Raw genomic sequence first — 16,616 nt, 5'->3', positions numbered from 1 at the left:
CAAATGTAACTGAACTGATATAACAACACTGTGTTCTGCCACTTTTGTGTCTGGTGATATTTTACTGTGGTACTTGCTAACACGGCTTGGTACAGTGAGCTAAAAAAATATTTTGTTTATACTCAAGCTCTATACAATACTTCCCCCCCTCAAGAGATTGTTTTTTTTTTATTTTCTGGAATAAAAAATTCCATTTCCAAGAAGTGCAGTCGGGATATCTCGCAACGTAAACCGCTACTTTTTCTTTCGTTTTCTACAAATTTTTCGTTCAACTTGTGAAAATGAGAAGATACAGCTTCAGTACCTGGCAAGTGTGACTTCAATTTGATGAATGGCGGGACCAGTTGGACGCGTTTTCGTTTCTGGGAGAAAAGCCTTTGTGTGAAATTTTTATGTTTAGTTATTGCAATCAAAAATGATTGAGAAGTGAAACTGTAAAATATTTCTAGGGAATAACATTAGAATTTAAACTGACGCGGCTTTGAGACATTTCAGTGAATATGGAAGAAATACATTTGAACGACGTCTGCCGTTTGTGTATGTGGAAAGATAGCAGAATGATAAATATTTTTGACGGGAACGACCATCTAAAAATTCCGTTTAAGATACGAAAGTGTCTTCCAATTACAGTAAGCTTGATTTCTTTGCTTAGTGTATTTCATTTAGTTTCATGTATTTGGTGCATCTACGTTTTATTTTCCTGGAGAGTAAGTTTGGAATTTCACTTTCACAGTGTGTTAAATTGTGTAGTTGCTTGAAAAATATCATAAACAAGCTGGCGAAATATACGCTAGCATAGTATGAAATGTCTGAATGAAAAATTGTAGTGGTCTTAGTCTCATTATGTATAATGTGTACTTTGTTTACACGAAGTGTAAAAATAAATATTGGTTTGTATCCCCTACATAATTACTTTGAAAGTATAGTGGGATCTTATTCTAAGAAACTGCTACAATCGAATTTTTGGTACTAATCTGATATTCCCGGACAGATTTCTTCATTTTTACAGAAGAAACTACTTACGGTAATAAGTTCCTGTAGCATTGTCTAACATCTGGAAGGTGTTTTGTGTGATATAACGGATTTCTTCAAATTTAAAAGTTTGGGGCTCATTTGGGGGCAGGTGACTCCGGCCAATTTCTAATATGCCTTTAACAGGGACTCTATAGATAAAGCCAGGGAGGCGGGGCCGCGTTAGCGGTTGGGGGCGGTAGGTCAATTATCCCAGGGGCGGAGCCCGGAATCGGTGGGAAATTTGGACTCAAAAATTTCAAACAAAAATAATTTTTTAGTTTAAATTTCCCACCGATTCTGGGACGAAAAACGTGAATACACCTTAAAGAATGTTCCGCGAAACAGATAGGTAAGTACAAATGTCAAAAATTGACAAAACAAAGAAGTTATAGGTAATATAATTAAGCCTTGTTTCCATATTTTTAAACACTAACTTAGTGTTTCTAAAGTTATAGGTGTCCGTGGAATATCAGTAAAAAGTAAAGTGTTCCCCTGTACTTAGCACCATGCCATGAAGGTGTATAGGGGGTGTGATTTTTACCAAATTTTTATATATTTTTTGTCCTATATGCAAATGTCCCTAGGGGAGCCGTTATTCCACTGTACACCCTTGTCAGTTATGTTGAATTTTCTTTTAATCGACATATTTTGATGTTTTACTCAATATATTTTTTTTCAGCGCACGGAAACTTAAATAATAGAGATATTTGAACCCAAAATATGGTGTGGGTAAGTAAAAACCTGCCATCTCAGAGTACTTTCGCAGCTTTTTATTAGCAAAAACAGTTTGTATGCACAGTGCACACTAAAATTGTGATAAAGAATTTGCTATCAACTCCTAACCTGCTTACTTGGAAAGAAATAAAGGTAACAGTATGGTATAGGTAAAACACATTTCACTCGTTCATTTAGTCATTTTTTACATTCATACTTACCTATTATGCATTGCGAAGCATTGTTTAAGGTGGGATTTTGCTTTATTCACGAAAATAGCTTCAAATTTCCACATATTGATTATTGTTGGTTTCTCTCACACACAATATGGCAGAGAAATTTTGACTAGTGTTGTCGATGATCAGTGGGTTTGCATTGTTGCAACCTTCATCACCGAAAAATACCTATTTTCGTATTACTCATTTTGTATTTTTTTCCAGGTTCGAAAACCCCACGAACCATGCACGGATAGTCCCACAAACCATTCATAAATAATCCCACGAACCATGCACGCAAGGTTAGGTTCTGTGAGGTTAGGCAAACATAGTTAAAATTGTCATGTTCTGGCAAAACAATGGCGAGTTTGGAAACACTGACATCATTGAATGCATGGAACATTTGGTTCACGTAGTCAAACGTAATGTAGGCAAGAGCTTTTGTGCATCGGAGAAACATTAATGTCGTAAAATACATGATTTACCAGCCAAATAAGTTGAACGAAGGGAGAAAACACTTCCACGAGCTTTCAAAAGTCTACAGAAACTCAGTTCTGTTAGTAGTTTCTCCTGTAAATTTGAAGAAATGTGTTTTCCCTATACCATACTGTTACCAAAATAAAACATAAACTGTGCCATTGTGAAATTGTTTCCTCCTTATGACAGGTTTGTATCTATAATTGAAAGAAAAAGTACATGGTAAAAATTTACTATTCCACAAACAGATATCTTCATTTTTACAGAAGAAACTACTTACGGTAATAAGTTCCTGTAGCATTGTCTAACATCTGGAAGGTGTTTTCTGTCATGTGGCGCTAGCCCCATGAACCATTGGCACGTTGTTAGGTTAGGAAACATAGTTAAATTTTAGGGTCGTAGTAATATCAGGAATATATATATATTTCGTTCTTTAAGTATTCGAAATGGAAAATCTTGCGATAAATAATGAGCAATTGTGCATTGTCGGTTGCGATGGCTGACCCTCTTATTTTGCAAGTTTGACACGTGAGCGCCAAATTTTAACTTCAGATTCGTGATTAGGAGCCCTAATTTAGTGAGTGTGCCGAATTTCAAACAAAATGGAGAAATTCCCGGTATTATAAAATCGCTTCAGAAGTACTTGTAATGTGAAAAATTGAAATTACTTTAATCAAAAAAATGTTAATACGCCTAAAAGAATGTTAAAAATGACAAAACAAAGAAGTTACATGTGTTTGTGGAATAGTAAATTTTTACCAAGTACATAAAATGTATTTGAAATGAAGCAAATGACACTCAAAGGTTAATTGGCAATGTGGTCATCCCCCCCCCCCCCCACACACTAGTGGGATCCTATTCTCAGAAACTGATACAATCGAATTTTTATATATTTTTTGCCCTATATGCAAATGTCCCTAGGGGAGCCATTATCCCACTGTACCCCCTCGACAATTATGTTGAATTTTCTTTTAATCGACATATTTTGATGTTTTACTTAATATAATTTTTTCCAGTGTGTGGAAACTCAAATAATAGAGATATTTGAACCCAAAATATGGTGTGCGTAAGTAAAATCCTGCCATCTCGGAGTACTTTCACAGGTTTTTTATTAGCAAAACCAGTTTGTATGCACAGTGCACACTAAAATTGCGATAAAGAATTTGCTATAAACTCCTAACCTGCTACTTGGAAAGGAATAAAACATAAACTGTGCCAACATTTTTTTTATTTGTGAAATTGTTTCCACCCTATGACATATTTGCAACATATTAACTTGTCTTTGTTTCAGGTGTCAAGAAATGATTTTCTTCCAAAAATCATCTGTGCTCGTTGCATGTATAAGCTGGATATGCTGAGTGAATTTTGGGAAACCTGTTTGAAAACCCAGAAGATCCTCTTGAGTTATGTGTCAGAAATCCAGTTAGTTTGTCCACCAGCACAGGTTGGTATAGATAAATTTAATGCTAGTTAAAATCTATTAGGGGGGGGGGGGCAGAGTGAGAAAAGAAAAGGAAATGATTTATTGTTAAAAAAAGGAAGGTGAGGGGGTACAAATAAAAATGGGAGGAGAAGGGTAAAAAAAAATATTCCATGTCCCACCAGAACAAGTTATAGCAAGGCTAATGGTCACACCCCAGATCAAAATGCACAGGTAGAAATTGTGTCACACTATTAACAACTTACTATATCACGTATGTCCAATGCTCTACTAGCAAATTTGTGGGTACCGGAGGTCAAATGCTCCGCTGTCAATTTTGTACCACACCTAGTTACAATTTTCACAAAAAAAATTATTATTGCAAAACAGTAAATATGTTGAAGAAAAAAAAGGTGAGTTGCAAAGAAAAAAATCAGTTTACTCAAAAGTTAGGGGGGGGAAAAAATTTTGGGAGGTTGTATGATAACAATAGTAATGTTGCTACAACGGATCGAATGAAACGATGCTCTGATACCAAATTTTGTAATGGTATAGTGGGGTTAAGCCACGATCGCACGAGATGTTTATGAGGAAGCGGCTATACGGCGATCGCAACTTCAAGTTAGAGTGAAAACCCACACTATATATTACAAATACTATTTTTGTGTCGCCCTTCTCGCACGAGAATGCAGGAGTCTACAAGCAAAGTCGACGAGAAGCGCGAGACAAAGCCCTGTAATAAATGTACACCCTATATATATATGTATATAATGCGTACACAAAATTAAAGGGTCCGTCAACGAATAGCACTCTGTGCCTTCTCCGTTGAGTTCATTCACACTCTCAATTACTATATCATCCACTCTTATTGTTTGGTCTCGCACTCACGTAAATACAATATTACTCAGTAGTACCTTTGATATCAGTCTATGGTTACCACGTGACATGTATCTCATGCGCGTTTTTATTAGCTGGCGCGCGATAGATTTCAAGTAAGGTAAAATTACAATTTACTATGTTCAATCATCAACAGCGTATTGCATTGCACAAATATCATGTATTTCATAAACAACAATCAACACGTAAAAATAGCCCAATATCAACAGGGTCGACATAAGTCCAATACCAATTTCACAAGAGACGTGCGTCCACGTCTAAATTCCAACAAACACGTCCTGCGTGTGTAAATTTAACTGACTTCAACCATTCATTCCATTAACAATACGTATCCAGTACGTGTATTGATCTTCCCTCGACCCATTCAAACATAAAGTTTTAACAATTGACGATACACTACAGCTCATGCGTTTACTACAAGCAAGTTTTCTTTTGCATCACGCTGATTTACTTTTACATTAACAAGTTTCTCATTTAAACAATATTACCCCAATTCTCCTGATTCTTAATGCTACCGTGGAAAAAGGTGGAAAGGTGCAAATGGAACAAACGTCCCGAATCAATTAATAAAGGGGAAATGAAGGTTCGTAAATTTTGCTTTTGCGACGAGGACTCCAACTCGGCGCCCTTTTTTGACTACCAGCTCAAATCATCAAATGCCGGCCTAAGGAACGCATCACAAGACTGGCAAAAACTGCAATACTCGTTCGCTGCACAAAAGGTTCACTTGTTAGGAATCACTTACGAAAACCAGAATCTTTAGCGACAAAAAAAATAGTTTTTTTTTTTTTTATCCAAATATCAAGTAAGAATTGATTTGTTCTGTTCCCACTAGTTTTGACGTATAATTATCTTTCGTTAGTTCACTTAAAGCGTTCAAGGCGTCCAAAAGGTGGCACGCAACAAGGAGAAAAAAGGGGGGAGGAAACCAGAGTGCAACAAAAGTTTTACGCGCAATGCTTATGCGTGATTAAAGGGAATACGACGTGGAACTTCGGCACAAAGATGTTAAGTTCATTATCACAGCAGAGAGAATTTACGTACCTACGCCAAACAAACTTCGGCCTCAAAGTCCTTGTAATGTCGCTGCCCTATTTATGTCCTTGTCCTCTTTTATATTGGCATTGGCCCATTCCACAAATGGCAAACGAGGAAACTTCCGTCCGTCAAGGCAGCACACTGGGCACGTCTCTCGCTGGCTATGTTGTGCGAAAGGAGTTGACCTTCTCGTTCCCGTTGGTTCAAAAGTCGTTGAAGCACTGCGGAGGTGTTTTACGCCCTGCGCGCTTGTACCAAGTCTGCCGCAAGAGGCAGCACTGGTCATTGAGCTATCGAGGACAACGGCCTCTGATGGCAGAAAATTAAACTAATATTTTACGTGAAATTTTCCAATTATGTAGCGTTTGTGATATGTTGATATAAAAACGTTACAGCACAGTAAGTGCTAATGTTATTTCACGCTGTGAGCTACTTAATAGCATGCCAGTTTCAGTGGATGTAACTTGTTTTTTTTTTTTTTATATTGATTTGAGATGAATTCCCGTTTATTAGTTTCAATATTCACATTTATATCTGGGGGCGAGTTGTCAGTTAGCTAGTCTCGGTAACTATTCCGATTGTTTTATGATTTTTTTCAAATTCTCCTAGCAGGAATACTAATGTCCAGATATTATTAGAATAATTAAATCAAGAAGACTTAGGTGGGCAGGCCATGTGGCACGAATGGGAGAGGAAAGATGAGTTTACAGGATTCTTGTTGGGAAACCTGATGGTAAGAGACCTGTAGGAAGGCCAAGACGAAGATGGAGGGACAATGTTGAGATGGCCCTAAGGGAAATTGGTAGGGATGGAAAAGAGTATATAGATCTTGCTCAAGATAGGGAAAGATGGAAGGCCTGTGTTGCTGCAGCCATGAACCTTCGGGTTTAAGAAGGCTAGAGAGTTAGTTAGTTAGTTAGGAAAACTAATCATCGTAGAATTTTGGAAATCATTGTCACACGAAAATTGAACCTGTTTGAATTTCGAAAAAGTTGTTTATGTTGAAAGAAACAATTTAAAAATTACCTTACACAAGCATGCACGCTTCCAATGGACAACATATTTTCCGTTCACGAGCGACTGTAAGTATCCTAGAATAGTGGGAATTAATGTAGAAGTAAATCGGAACCTTAGTAGAATGCATTTAGGGAGTTTGTTTTAATGATAACAGAACCAAACCTGGCCTGCCTAACTTAGCTACGAAAGCAAGTATTGAACAAAATCTTAAGTAATCGCTAAAACTCTGCAGTATGTGTTAACAGAAGTAAATCGAAATCGAACCGTGTTAAAATTGCATTCGTAGCATGATGAAATCGCAATAAAGCAAAAGGAACTTGGAGCCTAATCTCTCATTGTCTGCAGTGGTGTGGTTAGCATAATATGCTACAAATCCAGAGGTCTGTTTGATATTGTTTCAAGTTCACTTTAAACAATTTAAATGGGCCTACAGTTTGAAGTGAGATCTGAATAATTATATTCCTTCTTTGGGTACTGAACCCTTGAATGCAAGGCATTGTCAGTTTTGGTGAACATGTGGACCTTTGCTATGGTTAAAACATAAGCTACGACTTGTGTAAAATGATTTATTTAAATATAATATAACACTTGTGTAGTTTAACTGGGTCATTGTGAAATGATTTTTGGTGAATTTTAAAAACACCTAAAATATTTTTTCTGTCAGTATAAACAATATTTAATGGCATACATAAGCAAATCCAAGTGATAGATATTAACATGCTTACTAGTTTATTGTGTTGTATTTACTTTTATATATATATATATATATATATATATATACATACAGTAGATGCGTAATCAAATAGATTGACGATTGTCCGAAATTTCTTTCATCTGAAATGAGTATTGTTCTATTGAGTTCGAAGAAATGAGTTTGTTATTAGTGTAGTTATAGTTATTAATATAAAATTTTATAAATATTTTTTAATTCTACTTTTTTTTCACTTGTGATCAATTCAATGTGTGCATGTGTATGTACATTTTTTTTCAGATTGAAGTAAAATGTGAACCAGAAGTAGAGGTTGAGCAGAACACTGTGGACCTACAGCAAGCCCAAGGCAACAATATATTGGTACCTGACTCTCCAGTTGGTGCAGGCCCACCAAGTGAGGATGTCTTAACAATAAACTCTTCAGAGAATGCAGACACCTCCAGTTTTGCGAGCAGTGCTGCAAGGCCAACTTCTGAGTGGAGGCGAAGGGACAGGTAAGGAAGCTATTCATTTTGCTGTTTGTATGTACGCAGGACCAGATTTAGGTCTAGGTCCTGTAGCCGCAGGCACAGCGGCAGCAAAACTGCCCAGTTTTGATGCTGCCTGGGTGCTTTCTATTATTTCTCCTGAGAGTGTCTACCAAAATAACAAATCCAAAATTCTTGACTTTTCTTTCCTTTTTCTTAACATTTAATCGTTCCGCTACTTAGGTATACATGGTTCGCTATTAAGAAAATATATATTTTTATTCAATGTGAATTCCCTACCAGAAGGCCAGGTAAGATGAAAACTGAAGCTGTACTTTTACGAGAGAATTAGACTTGCGTTATCTATTAGTGCATGTAAAAGTAAATGCTTCAGGCTTCATCCTAGAGTCGTTTTCACGTTCAGAAGACACAACGGCGCTTATGGAGAAACCGCACAGTGTTGCCAATACAGTGCTAGCTCATGTCGCCGGGAAATGATGTCCTTCCTTCAATATGAAGGTGTTACATATTTTGTATATATAATGATAATTATATGTAATTATTAATATTAATATTATACTGTGAACGTTACAGTTACCCTTTTTGCTATGATCCATTGCCATTACTACACACGCAAGTGTAATGCACAAATATGACACTTCAGAAATCACTTTAAAAAGTAAAAATCACAGAGCTCACACAACTGAAAACACTTTTTCGGGAGAGGGAAAAAGTCTAAACAGACCAAAGTAGATCTCTCACTCAAGTAAGGGGAACCTGGCACATGGGTTAAATTCAAGTTGCAACCCAAACAAACAAATGAGTTATGGCCCACGTGAACTGATAAGACGTGAATGACTCAAGCAAGGCATGTCATATTTCTATCTTGAAGCCCCATATTTTGTCACGTGTTGGAAAGCCTTTCAAAGGTTAATATGGTGTCTATGAATTTATGTGTACGTTGGAAACTGAAAGGTGATCTTCATTCAGTATTAATGTCGACAGTAATGTAAACGAAAACAAGGTGTATTTGCGACAGCACTAATGTTGCTCACAACAGCAGCATTGGAAATAATTGTCAATTATTAAATTTAAGTAATTTCAATTCTATTATAACAAACTGCATGAAGTTCATATTTTTACTGAATGGAAATAAAATAACAACTCGAAAACTTGGTGGTGATAGGCGGAATGCTGCGGTGAGTCGGCTCAAGATGGCCAGACAACGTCTTCTTACTTCGCGCGCGGTTCGGGTTAAAAAGAAACTCCAAATGCATGGAAGTAATATTTCTGGGGACCTTTGAGTGGTTACAAAAAATAATTTCATTATTTTCTCTACAACTTTGTCGCTGGAAGTTTTTACTTGGAATTACAGAACAAAAAATGGCCAGCGACGACATTTTCTACTGCACGAATATAAAAAATCTCCATATACTTTATTTGAATATTTTTTAATGCGAATATGCTTTAAAGTGTTGATAAATTCTGAGTACCACCATCACCTATGACAATTAAGAAACAGTGTCAATTTTTTTAATAATGAATGCTTCAATTTTACGGCATGTTTCAACGTTAGGAATGAAAACAATGTAAAAATTGTGTTTTCACGGAAAATTTGCGTTTTTAATTTATCTAAAATTATGTAAGCAAGTTACCAGTTTTTTGTGTTCACCATCGTATTCTCTACAAAATTTCCTGCAAAACTGCAGGTACCGATTTTACTTAAGCTAAATTTGTAAATCCAGAAATTTCACAACAGCGCGCTCGTATTTCCCATAAGAAAAGCATTGCCCATAAGAGCCCATTGTGTCTTCTGAACGTGAAAACGACTCTAGATGGGGATTGGCCACTACTTTATTTAATATTTTTACAACACTTCACGCATACAAGAATGCAATTTTTGAGAAACAAAGTGAAAAAATCTTAACAACAACTCAATACAATTTTAGATTTCCAAATATTCAATTTTATAAAATCCCAGTACAGGTTTATAACAATGTAAATTCACTATACTGTAAAAAATTGCATAAGTTTTTGACTTTCTTGACTGGTAGACACCCGTGTTTCTTTATCTTTACATTAAATTGTCGAGAATATGTGCGTTGTGCTCATCCTCGAGCAGGAAATTCTTGCTCTTAACTCAAGACACCAACACAAACACTATACAGCACTTAACTAATCAAAGGGCCCCAGGTTCGATACCTTGTGGAGGCATGTTGCATGGTGGTTTGGATTCCACTTTAAACGGTAGGTTCAGTCCTGACTATCCTATTTGTGTATGATGTGGAATTCAAACAAAATGAAGTAGAAAGCTGCAAGCAGCTTCTCCAGCCTTTTATTTTTTTGCTGTAAGGTGATTTGTGTTTGTGTCACGGCTTCAGTATAGGTATAGGTTTTATTTTTCCCTAAATTTCGGTTCGCGGTTTAAAGCAAGATTCGGTGTTATTAATTGAAAATCGGTGTTATTTTAAATGCATTTTTACTGTTTCTTCTATGCATAAGATTTTCACATTGCTTTAGTTATGGAAAATTAAGGCAAATTTTAGTTTTAATGACAAAAATAAATAAATCGAAGGCTTACCTTTGAGCAAAATTACCAAATTTCTTGCATTTGGAAAACTATTTCATCTCATCTGTCACTAAATATGAAATGTTTATTGAACGATATTACCGAAATCTGTGAGCACAATCATATTTCTAAAACTTTCACTCACACAAAATAAAATTTTCAAAAAATGTTTTCTTAAATTCACTTTTCAGTTTACATGAACATTAATGATTTTCCACGCATACACAGATGGTGCGTAGTAATTGTTCACAGTATTCACTCACCACAGTTCCTATAAAAAAGCATTTCTAAATAGAAAGATAGCATATTTTTTTCCCATTCACTCCAATGGAATGATTGCTTAACAAAGGCTTCACACAGTTAGAAGTGTGATGTACACTTTGTCTTCTTTCCTTCTTTTAAGCATCTCGAAGCCTTTGGCGACAGAAAGTTGCTGGTTTGTTTTGCTCACTTTACTTTTCTTCTCTGGCCTACCTGATGGCGTAGTGGTAGTATCGCCGCCTTGTAATCAAGTGGTTCCGGGACCGATACCCAGTGGAGTCACCACAGAGGCTCCAGTCCCGATTAGCCTTTATGTGCATATAGTGGTCATGAAACAGCCTCTCACTTCCATTGCGCTTAATCAAGGAATCCTTCCGCTCCCATGTTAGTTTGCAATTCAGTGATTACAAAATACTGTAGCCCCACACTTTCTTGATCCGGTCGTGAGTGGGGGTGATCAACATCACTCCCCTGACCGCCTTTACCCCCCAGGGTTTTCCCCAGGTACCCATGTCATTCGATGCTGGGTGGGCGACGGGGCCGCTTCCAACATTAGAAAAGTTTCCGGATTTGAACCGGCCAGGGATTGAACCCGGGACCTTTAGCATGGTAGTCAGACACATTACCGACTGAGCCACCGCGTCCATTTCAGTCATTTCTGCGCCAGACTGAAATACATGGAGCATGACAAACTCTTTTGAATCGAACATTCACTAGCTAGACTATAAATGGACAAATCTCACAGCACTTCTGGTAGTTCTTTTTGAACGGAAGAAGTGTTATGCCCTGTTTATAGTGCATATTTCTCCACGTTAAAGTGCAAAATTCGGTGTTATTCTGAAAAATGGCTTAATTTGCGTTATTTTGCGATTCCGAAACACCAAAAACCTGCCTCCTTAACCTACCCAAATACATTTTAAACACTATTTTGCTTTCCTCAACTTTTTGGTGTTATCGTTAAAACGATAACTACATGTCCCTAAGTATAGGTAATACTATATTTTCCAATAGAGCCGCAGTCGGTAGGACATCTGACTGTCAGGCAAGAGACTGGTGTTGGGTTCCCAGGAGGGTGATCTAAAGTCTGAATTTTTCCATCCTTGGCACTGTGTAAATAGGCTGGGGATAAAACTTCCTTGAGCTCACCTAGCCTCAAATCAATGGGTACCTGGGGGGTAAAAGTGGCTGGAGCATTGTGCTGATCACATCACCTCCAAAATGGCTGAGATCGAAAATCGATGGGGCCTACCCTCACATCCCCCATTGCACGGGGCACTTTGCCTTTTATGTTTTTCAATGTGTTTCTGTAGGAAAGTTTGAGTATGGAGAATTTTTTTGGTGTAGTGTAGAAGGTGTCTTATGAAATATTTTTGACTTGGGTGAACATCCAGCACCTAGTACATTATGTCACTGTGCCATCATCAAAAATGGTAACCACTTGATCACAAGACTGTGCATTTTGGTCTTGAATTTGTCATTTTTTTCTGCATATGGTGAGGTCAAGGTACACTTCTGTGCAGATAGTGTTCAGCCTTATAAAGTGTGCCACTTTATGTGAACATGAGCATACTTTGGTGGAATATCCTTTTCTTACTTGGGCAGAAAATTGATACTTGTTGTGTACTTCCTGCAGTTGTTCATCATCTTTGTAGAGGAGGATGGACTTCTGCATATTGTTTGTAGTCAATTTTGGGAAGCAGGCACGAGACCAGAACACTATAGAGCAACCACAAACCATCATTTCAAATCGCACCACAAGGAAGCCTCCTCAAGTCTATCCCTTACCTCCATACGCAAGGATGGTGTATAGGACACATGGTTCTGCAGAAGTTCTTTTGCTTGTGGCCCCACTGTAGTTTATATTGAATTCATAATACAAAAGGGTTTAGCATGGCAAGTGCTTCTTCTTGGTAAAAGTACTGGCCCTTAAATTGGAAGGCAGAGGGGTCCAGACAGACTTTTATGATTAATTCAATCTCATGTGGATTTGTGGTGTTAGTTAATAACCACTTGGCAAAGGCTCTTGGTATGGATGGGCATATTTTCTGGACTTCTATGCTGGCTAGTTTGATTTTGTCATCCCCCCACATATCCTGTGACCATTTCATTTACTTCTTGACTGTTCCAGACATATTTTAGTCGTTGCTTGCACTCACGTATCCTATGTTGTTGCAGCCACTTTGCGGGTCAGTTCCCTGGTTGTTTGAAGCCAGCAAGAATTGTATGTGGGGGGAGGTCATAGGTTTGTGCATTTTTTGGATTCCATAGACAGCAGCAGGGATGTCTGAGTTTTGAATCTTTCATTTTTGCCTTCTGTGAATGGGGCAGAGGAGTTTGGCTGCATGAATTTGTTGCGGATTTTTGACAGGGAGAAGGTGTAAGGTAACCTATATCATTTGGAGTTGAGCTCATCCTTCATTTTCACCAACTAGGTTTCCTTTGTAATTGTAACATGTTGGTTTCCTTTGTCAGCTCGCAAGCACCAGAGATTGGAGGAGAGCCATTTTTTAAAGTTTGTTCTTAAGAGGGAGGTGGAGTTTGGCGAAGGTCGCCGTGGAAAGCGCTTAAATTTAACATGGGCTTTTTTTTGCATTTTGTTGAATATAACGTTTTAGGACAAAAATTTGCCGGAAAACACGCAGTGGATGTGAACTTACTTTATGAAACTTTAAGTACATGACACATTTATGCAATTTCAGTTCGATAAATGTGCACAAATACCATTATTTTTTTTCAATTTCCCATAAGGAAATACGTAAATAAGCACAGAATGGTTATAGGATTTGTGGGTAGCACCAACGAAAATGGCCATTATGATGCATACTAACGTAATGCTCAATCCTTTTATGACTAAGCCAGGGAGGGCTTTTCTTTCAAAAGTCACTTGCACGGCCCAAAATGATTGTTTAAAAATGTCATGTATTATCGACGGCGAAAGATACGGCCGCTTCAGCCGAATTTCATTCATCATAGTTCGCCACTTGGCCACTAGATGTCTCTGTTCGAAAATTGCCCCAGGCTGAAGGGAGGGCTTTTTCGCGCGGGTGTTTGAATCCTCTGCACAGCTGGGTTCCGTCCCCTCATCAGAAGGTCCCGTAGCTGTCACAGCTTGATTTATTGCCTCTTTCCCAGGCAAGAAACCAAGAAAGCAGGAAGGCCATGAGTTTGTGTATGTTTGAGTGTAGAGAAGCAGAGCATATTTACAGTGAATTGGAACCAGTGACACAGTAACTTTATCTCGATCCCTACCGCGAAGAACGTATTCAGGGGGGTCCAGGAGTCCCAACCTCCCCCCGAAAGACTTACCAAGTACAAAAATTAAATAATGAGATCATAAAATAACTTCAATTAAGTAATGAAAATAAGGTTGTTGTTTAGTCGCAATTTGTTTATTTCCGCAAAAATATTGGAAAGCAATACGACTTTGAATGACAGTACCAAAGAAGATTTATGCAAGAATTATTACTACTTATAATAACATGCAAAATATTACCAGGCATTTTACTTTCGTCAACTGGATCTAACATCATTTTTTCATACTCAATAAATATTATATTCTTTATCTATTTGGCATTAATTTCCTTGCCAGGGCAGTTTCTATTTATTTACAAATTTTGCCGACCTTAACTACACGTAAGCTAGATAATGAATACGTGATGTTATACTGTATCACTGTTGTTATATCGCCTTCTTATCTATTAATGTAATAAAAATAGATTAATTATTTTAATATAATTATACTTATTTTAATTTACCATTATTAATATTATTATTTTGAGACATTACGTTAGGACGCCCCTCCGAAATATATATCTCGATACGTGCCTGGTGTTCGATTTGAATAAAATGTAGAAAAGGCGGGGAGGGTGGTAGCGCTTCCTCTTTTTACATTTCGATAGTTTTACCTCACATGTAGTACTTTGTGAGTCAACGGTGCAGGTAGGAAATACGTGTACACACACACACACACATAATTGATGATTCGCAAAGGAACTTCGTTAAATTCCCATGCTTGTTCCGCTCACAAATCACATCCTATCCAAATTACAATAGCCTACTATCGTTGTTGCTTACATATGTGTGTGTGTGTGTGTGGTTCCTAGAACTTCACTATTTCCAAACATAAACTTGATGTGACTTACAAAACATTTGTTTTTGGAGTGGAAGGATCATGAAAAGGTCTACTGTTTCTTTGCAAATCTTCAATTAATCTAAAATTTAGTATAAAAACATAATTTTGGCTGACTTGCTAACTTGAGATTTAAAGACAAATTATTAATTTGAATTCTTCATTAACAATAACAAAAGTGACATAAAATGTAGAAGGACAAGACTCCTGGCTTGATTGAGAATTACATTAGAGATGTACAGGTTAGGAAAGGGGAGGGAGAATTCCGTCTTCTTCCTCTTCAGCGCGAACCCTGCCTCCTACATTCTACATGTCCATTCAAAATGTCTTCTTAGTTTCAGATATTTTTGCCTCCCCTATAGCGTAATGGTAAAGATGACCCTCGTAATGTCAAAAGGTCCCGAGTTTGGTACCTGGTGGACGCCCAATAGTTCAATCCCACTATAAATGTAGGTCCAGTCCCTATTAGCCTATCTATACATAAAGAAGACTTACAGAAACTCAAACTCAAGATACTCAAACGACCGGCATAGGGTTGACGGCGCTTGGTGCAGTGAGAGAGCTCCCCTTTGCCAAATTAAAATTAGGAAACAAAAACTCATCTTCAGATAGTGTTGCCCACGGGACAAGACGGGACAGGCTTTTAAAAATTCGAGACGAGACGAGATGGACCATGTGTCATAAGACAAACGAATATTTTCGAGACGAGACAGCATTTCCACGAGACTCCACGAGACGAGACAGGCCAAAGTCTCGTCTCGTGGGCAACACTATCTTCAGAGGTTCCCTCACTTTTTTGCCCTTAGATGGCAGCTGCTGATAAGGGATGAGCATCCCCCCCCCCAAAAAAAATTCTGCCTACGGGCCTGCTGTCCTGCATCGTGACCGTCCGGTCTAAGGCGTTATGCTTTGGGCTCTCCAGCTACGGGACGCGCGCAGGTTCGAGTCTCCTGGAAGAAGCGTAACAACTTTTCTCCTGATATTTCGGCCAGTCAAACTCGCGGCCCGCGAGCCGCATGTAGGCCCCAGCATCTGTTAATGTGTCCCGCCTTGGCCCCACTTAACACTTCATGCTTGAAATTATCTATACATTTGTAGTTATCCCGTTTTCTCTTTTCTCGTGATACAAGACCAGACTCATCCAAACTTGAACACATTGACCAATTTTCCCTACACAGGTATACACTCCATTATAGAGTAGGTGTTGTGTCAACTAAGCAAGCTGATGGACATGTTACTTCTGAAGTACGAAAATATCTTGCCAGCTGGGGGAGGGCAGCGTGCATACTTTCTGTCGCCTATGAGTTTGTTTCTTGATTTTCAAGGATTTACCTGGAAGAAAAGTCAGTTTCTGTAAAAGTTTCAGGGAACCATATGGCTGCCCAAACTTCGTGGGAGTAAGAAAAGGACTATAGAAGAGGGATGTAGATTTTTCAAGTGAAATGCTTACTTTTGTTGTGAAGTGAATAGTGAAAAGCGTAGAAAATTTGTACCCTGATAAAGTTTATTCATTCAGAAGTATTTCTATATCACGAAATAAATTTGCCAACCTCTGTGGCGGAGTGGTTAGCACAGCCCGTTGCGACACCAGAGGTTGCGGGTTCGAATCCTGGCCTGAGCATGGGTGTTCTTTGTATGTGTCTCTTCATCAATTTCATCATACAATTACTCATCCTCATCGTCGCC

General features: G+C 38.0%; 1 protein-coding gene across 1 annotated transcript in view; it reads left to right on the top strand.

Annotated features, from left to right (window-relative positions):
- Window positions 1–323: 323 nt before the first annotated feature.
- Window positions 324–16,616, top strand: part of LOC146003629 (zinc finger protein 711-like) — a 35,991-nt gene continuing 19,698 nt past the window's right edge. The window contains exons 1-3 of the mRNA XM_083141951.1: window positions 324–629; window positions 3,712–3,864; window positions 7,784–7,998. Coding sequence (XP_082998077.1) covers window positions 501–629; window positions 3,712–3,864; window positions 7,784–7,998 — 497 coding nt within the window. The 5' untranslated portion in view covers window positions 324–500. The remainder of the gene's footprint in view (window positions 630–3,711; window positions 3,865–7,783; window positions 7,999–16,616) is intronic.

The sequence above is a fragment of the Lepisma saccharinum genome, chromosome 20 (assembly GCF_977018435.1).
Source record: "Lepisma saccharinum chromosome 20, izLepSacc3.1, whole genome shotgun sequence".
Classification (NCBI taxonomy): domain Eukaryota; kingdom Metazoa; phylum Arthropoda; class Insecta; order Zygentoma; family Lepismatidae; genus Lepisma; species Lepisma saccharinum.
The sequence above is the reverse complement of the archived record's forward strand: the minus strand, read 5'-3'. Positions and strand labels throughout refer to the sequence as shown.